Source organism: Plasmodium gallinaceum (genome assembly GCF_900005855.1).
Source record: "Plasmodium gallinaceum strain 8A genome assembly, contig: PGAL8A_v1_98, whole genome shotgun sequence".
In the NCBI taxonomy this organism is placed as follows: domain Eukaryota; phylum Apicomplexa; class Aconoidasida; order Haemosporida; family Plasmodiidae; genus Plasmodium; species Plasmodium gallinaceum.
This window is the reverse complement of record NW_021628265.1, coordinates 1337915-1344883: the sequence shown is the minus strand read 5'-3', so window position 1 is coordinate 1344883 and position 6969 is coordinate 1337915. Positions and strand designations below refer to the sequence as shown.

At 19.6% G+C, this 6969-nt stretch overlaps 2 protein-coding genes across 2 annotated transcripts; one reads left to right on the top strand and one right to left on the bottom strand.

The window, feature by feature from the left end:
• Window positions 1–1832: 1832 nt before the first annotated feature.
• PGAL8A_00361600 (protein disulfide isomerase, putative) lies at window positions 1833–3101 on the top strand (the record flags this gene model as incomplete). Its single annotated transcript, XM_028672668.1, has 1 exon — window positions 1833–3101. One exon carries the CDS (start codon window positions 1833–1835, stop codon window positions 3099–3101), a length of 1269 nt encoding a protein of 422 aa, XP_028529197.1.
• A 1514-nt stretch (window positions 3102–4615) lies between these two features.
• PGAL8A_00361500 (heat shock protein 70, putative) lies at window positions 4616–6604 on the bottom strand (the record flags this gene model as incomplete). Its single annotated transcript, XM_028672667.1, has 1 exon — window positions 4616–6604. The coding sequence occupies one exon, from the start codon at window positions 6602–6604 to the stop codon at window positions 4616–4618; it is 1989 nt and encodes a 662-aa protein (XP_028529196.1).
• Window positions 6605–6969: the final 365 nt, after the last annotated feature.

The following is a 6969-nucleotide window of genomic DNA, read 5'->3' as shown; positions in this document are numbered from 1 at the left end:
AAATTATTATTTTAAAGAAAAATTAGATCACAACAAAAAAAAAAAAAAAAAAAAAATATATTTTTTTNACAACATTTTGTGAAATCTACATTATTTATTTTTTTTTTTTAAATTATTTTATTATCAATTCGAATAGTTATCTTTTTATAAAAATTAAGAATATTTTTTCTTTTTAATTACTTCCTTGCAGTTTATTAGAATATTGTAGAAACATAAAAAAATGCTATATAAAATTTTTAAGATAATTTTTTAAATATGAAAATTTTATGCATATAAAGATAAAATTAAGTGTTTAACATTCTATAATAGAATGAGGATATATTGATTTTACAAAAAGAATAAAATAAAAAAAAAATATATTCTTTTATAGGAATAGTTTAAGTCTTTTTTATTCAAGAAACATTATCTTATTGTTGTGACCTTTTTATTTCTTTAAGTCAAATAATTTCACATGTTCCTTTTACTTTTATAAAAATTAGAGAAAAAATTTAAATCCTTTCATTAAAGAAATATTTTTTTTTAAAGTTTGTAATAAATAAAGCATAACGAAAATTTTTTAATTATATTCTGTATCCAAATTTTCTTTTTTATTTTTTCTCTACTTTTATAATATGTTGTTCTATTATATTTAATTTATAAATTTTTTTAATTTCATAAAGAAAATTTTAACATTCTAATTACTGATTAAAAAAAATAATATAATATTTTTTTCTATTTTATGTTATTTCTTTGAAGTAAAATTTAAATAAAACTTTTCTTTATATTAAAATAAAGATAATAAAAAATATATTATCATTTAAAATTAAAATAAACATAATAAGTTTATATTCCATATGTGTAAAAAAAAAAAAAAAAAAAAAAACTTAGAACAGTGGTATTTCAATATAGACAAATTAATAATATAATTAAAGTATTTTGTAATACTCTAAATTTTTATAGGTCCTTTTATATAAAAAATATTTAAACAATTTTTTTCTTCTTACATGCATATATATATATATATGTATGTATTAGAAATAAATGTAGAATTATTATAAAAATTTCTCTATAAATATGTTGTGACTATGTTAATATTTATAAATAACATTTTCCTAAAGACTTTCAAATCTAAAAATATGCTAAACTATTAGATATATTTAATATTTTTTTTTTGATCTTTTATTTCTGTGCTTTTTCTAATTTTTAAAAAAAATTATGTATACTAATGCTTTTTTTTTTATGTAGTTTTTCTTTTTTTAATATATCTCTTTAGTTCTCATTTTTTTCTAGTTTTCTTTTACATATTTCTATCTTAAATTATTTTTATTTTTTTTTTTTTTTTAATCTTATATATTATATTTTTTTTTTTACTAATTATTCTTTTTATTAATAAATTTTTTTTACTTCTTTAAATAGATTCATCTTTTGTTAATTCTGATTCAAAATGTTAATTGATAAAATAATTAGTATAAAATATTGACTATTATAATCATTAGAACTTTTTTCTGCTAACATTCAGTACACATAAAATTTTTGTATATAATGTTTTATATTACGTTATTTGGATATTTTTTTTCTTATATTATCTTTATGCTTTTTTTTTTTTTTTTTTTCTAAATTATTTGTATATTTTTTTTTTATTTCTTTTTATAATAAAATGAGCATTTTAATATATTATATATATTAAAAATTCGTAATAAAAACTTTTTTTGTTACAATTTTACTTTTTTTTTTTTTTTTTTTTTGTTTATTTTTAAATACACATAATTCTCTTATATAAAAGATTTTATTTGTATTATTTTCTATTTATTTAATTCTTTTTTTTTTTTTTTTTTTTTTCTTTCTTGTAAAAAATGAAAATTTTTCATAAAGTTTTTTTCTTCCTTTTTTTAATTTCTCTTTTTATGAAAGTAAGTTTTTGTTTATATAAGGATATTGAAGAAATTATAACAGTTGATAGTCTTAATAAATTTGAAGAATTACTAGCATCAAAGAAAGTTTGCGTTGTTCAATTTTACGCAACTTGGTGTAGGGTATCAAGAGGATTTGCAAATGATTTTGTAAGCATATCAAAAGCATTAAAAGATGATGTAACATTTATAGCTATTAAAAATGAAGAAATAGCTAATAAATATGGGATTGAAATATATCCAAGCTTGCAACTTTTTTTTGTAAATGGAAATAAAAAAGAAGTTGAAAAATTTGATGGCAATTATAAAATTAAAGATGTGGTTACCTTTATATATGATTCAATAAAAAATTATCGCTTAAGAGAGTTAAATATAGATACTAGTAAAAATAAAAGTTCTTATAAGAAAAATTCTAAAAATAAAAATGATGGGAAAGTAATTATATTAAATGATAAAAATTTTGATAAAAATGTTTTACAAAATGATGATAATGTGTGGTTTGTCTTTTTTTATGCACCATGGTGTGGTCACAGCAAACCAATACATCCAATGTTTGATGAGCTAGCTAAAAAAGTATCTCATTTAAAAAATGCGAAAATAGCTAAAATAGATGCAACAGTAGAACAAAGAACAGCGCAAACCTATAGAATAAGTCATTACCCATCTTTTCGCTTATTCCCAGCTGGAAATAAAAATTCTCATAGTGCTATAGATTATAATGATTCAAGAACAATAGAAGATTTATATCAATTTTTTTTAAAACATTATGTAGAAAAAAAAGAGCTAATTCAATTAACTTCTCAACAAGTTTTTGATGAATATTGTGAAAAAGGTGTCTGTCTTTTAGCATTTTTACCAAATAAAGAAGACACAGAGCCTACTTATTTTAAATCTTACATTAGTATTTTAAAAAATGTTCTTAAGGATGTAAACAATTTACCTGTTACATTAATGTGGACACAAGCAGGTGATCAGTTAGATATTGTTCAGAAGTTAAATTTAACATTTGGTTTTCCTACTGTTATTGCTTTAAGTTTTTCAAAAAATGTTTATTCAATTTTAAAAGGAAACTATTCTGAATCATCTATAAAAAATTTTATTACTCAAATGATGATGGGAAAATCTTCAGTTGAAAATTTAGTGACATTTACTGTTAAAGATACTCCTAAATTTACTTTTGATAATATGAATGAAATTAATACAGAATTATAAAATATTCAAAGTAAAAAAAAAAAAAAATATATATTTTTATTATTATAACAGTAATAATCAAAATGTAACATTATAAAAGGTTTTTTAAATAAGGAAAAAAAAAATTTTATGAGCAAATTTTATGAGCAAATTTTATGAGCAAATTTTACGAGCAAATTTTATGTGCAAATTTTATTTGTTTCCTACAATAATACTTGTAATTCACTTATATGCTTCTATTAAATTTTATATCATTTATATAATATATATACAATGTATGCATAACTGTTAACAGTATATTTTTCCTTTTTTTTTTTTTTTTTTACATGATTAATTATACTTTGATTGTTTATATAACGTATATATATTTACGTTATATGATGAAGTATATTCAACAAAAAAAATTTTTTTTTTATTATTTTTTAATTCAGAAATGGAAATAAATATTTATTTAAAAAAGTATAACATAATAGAATATATACTAAAATCAAGTGAAATTAAATATCACTTTTCAATATTTTAAAAAAATTAGTATAATAAATTAAAAATTAAGATTAGAAAAAATAATTATAATGAAATATATTATGTATAAATAATTTTTGTTTTAATTTTAAATGGGTACATTTTTTATACAAAAATAGTCCTCAAAAAAAAAAAAAAAAAAGTTTAATTCTATTAATACTAAAAAAAACATTTAACTCTATATAGCCAAGTTATTTTGTAGAAAAATGAACTAAATAATATTTAAAAAACGCGTTAGTTTCAATTAACACTTTTCTGTTTATTTCAAGAATCTTGAATTTTATAATTTATAAGAAAAAATGTAAAAAAAAATAATAAAAGAATAAGCTTAATAAAATGTTTAATATAAAAATATATATAAATATATATACACATATATATGTATAAAAAATAAAAGTTTCATTATAGGTATTTAAAAAATAAAAAAAATACATATTTATTTCTTAATAATGATAGGTATTATGTGTTATTTTTTTTTAAAGTAATAATTATATACATTTTTACATATAATATACTTTGCAATATGCCTCAAAAAAAAAAAAAGAAAAAAAAAGTATAATTAAAAAGAAATTGTTTTTATTTTTTTTATTTTTTATTTTTTTTTTTTTTATAAAATATTTTTAGTTAATTTAATTAAACAATAATTTATAACATTATATAGATTAATTAATTCACAGTATTAATAAATAATTTATTTAATAAATTATTTTTTTAATTTTTTTTTTTTTTTAATTTTTATATAGATTCATTAATTTATTAAAATTTAAATTATGTACAATATATGCAAATATATATATATATATTTTTTTTTTTTATTTCCAAAATTATTATATCTATCCTTAAAAATATAAATACAAACGTGCAAATTTTAAAATTTACACAGTTATAACATACATACTTTCTATTTCCTTAATTTTTTTTTTTAATATATCATCTGTTTATATTTTCTCAACACATTTGCAAAATTATTAATTAATTAATTTTTTTTTTTTTTTTTTTTTTTTTTTTTTTAATTATGCATTGTCTTTATTTTCTTCTGTCTTATTTTCATTTTTTGGTTGCTCTTGTGTATTTTGATTTGCATTATTTTTATACATTTCTTGTGAAATTGCCCATGACTTTTCTTGTAATTGTTTAGTTGCATCTTTAATTGCATCTAAATCTTCAGAAGATAATTTTTCTCTTAATAAAGAAACTTTTTGTTTTAATTCATCTTTGTCTGTATCTGAAATTTTATCTTTGAAGTCATCTAATTGTTTTTCAGAGCTATAAATTAATGTTTCAGCTTCATTTTTAGCATCTGTTAAGTTTTTTTTGAGTTGATCCTTTTCTCTGTTTAATTCAGCTTCTTGAACCATTCTTTCGATTTCTTCTTTACTTAAACCACCGCTACTTTGAATAGTAATTTGTTGTTTTTTATTAGTCATTTTATCAATAGCTGATATATTAATAATTGCATTAGCATCAACATCAAATGTAACCTCTATTTGTGGAACTCCTCTAGGTGCAGGTGGGATACCAACTAAATCAAATGAACCTAATAATTTATTATCACATGCCATTTCTCTTTCTCCTTGATAAACTTTAATACTAACTTGTGTTTGATTATCAGCTGCTGTTGAAAATATTTGTGATTTTTTTGTTGGAATTGTTGTGTTTCTGTTAATTAATTTCGTAAAAACTCCTCCTAATGTTTCTATTCCTAAAGATAAAGGAATAACGTCTAATAATAATAAATCTTTTATTTCTCCCTTTAACACACCTCCTTGAATTGCTGCTCCTAACGCAACTGCTTCATCTGGATTAACACTTTTTGATGGATTATTTTGAAAAATTTGTTTCACTGTTTCAGATACTTTTGGCATTCTTGTCATACCACCAACTAAAATAATTTCATTAATTTCGTCTTTTTTTACATTTGCATCTTTAATACATTTTTCACATGGTTCAATAGTTCCTTTTAATAAATCATGACATAATTCTTCTAACTTTGCACGTGTTAATTTAATTTGTAAATGTTTTGGGCCTGTTTGATTTGCTGTTATAAATGGCAAATTAATTTCTGTTTGTGTCTTACTTGATAATTCAATTTTTGCTGTTTCTGCTGCTTCTCTTAATCTTTGTAAAGCTAACTTATCATTTTTTAAATCAATATTTTCTTTTTTTTTGAATTCTGATATAAAATATTCTAATATTCTTTGATCAAAATCTTCTCCTCCCAATGAAGTATTACCATTAGTAGCTTTTACTTCAAAAACACCACCTAAAATTTCTAAAATAGAAATATCAAAAGTACCTCCTCCTAAATCATATACAGCAATAACTTTTCCATCACTTTTTTCTAATCCAAATGCCAAAGCAGCTGCAGTGGGTTCGTTTATAATTCTTAAAACATCTAACCCCGCAATTTTTCCTGCATCTTTAGTTGCCTGTCTTTGTGAATCATTAAAATAAGCTGGGACTGTAATAACAGCTTGATGTACCTTTCTTCCTAAATAATTTTCAGCAGTTTCTTTCATTTTTTCTAAAACACATGCACCGATTTGACTTGGTGAGTATTTTTTTCCTTGTGCTTCTATCCATGCATCTCCATTTGGTGCTCTAACAATTTTATAGGGTAGATTTTTTTGTTCTTTTTTAGTTGCTTCTTCGTCAAATTTTCTACCTATAAATCTTTTTGTTGCATAAACTGTATTTTCCGGATTAGTTATTGCTTGTCTTTTTGCAACTATACCAACTAATCTTTGGTTATCATTTGTAAAAGCAACAACGGAAGGTGTTGTTCTAAAACCTTCTGAATTTTCAATAACTTTTCCTTGTTTTCCTTCCATTATTGCAACACAACTATTTGTTGTACCTAAATCAATACCTATTATATCTCCTGATGCTCTGTTGCAATTTATTTTACTTGTACTTAAGTAACGACTTTTATCTTTTAATAAATTGTTCTTTACACATTTTTCAAAAATTTTTACAATACCTTTTTTATTAAATGACGCCATTTTTACTATATTCTAGAAAAAAGGATAAAATATATGCATATATATAAAAATAATTTATATTCTACTCTAATTATGAATATTATAAATTATATATATTTATAAATATCTTTAATTATTTAAAAAAGCAAGACTAATCTTCTTAAAAAAAAATAAAAAATTGCAGTATATTAATTAAAAAAGTTAAATATATATATAAAATTTATATATATATATATAAAGAAAAAAAATGAAATAAATTCATAAAGTCATATATATACTATGTAAAAAAAAAAAAAAAAAAAAGAGAATATTCCATAATATTTGATCACTAAATTTTCTCATCAAAAAAAAAAATAATTTTTTTTTTTTTTTTTATATTAATCTTT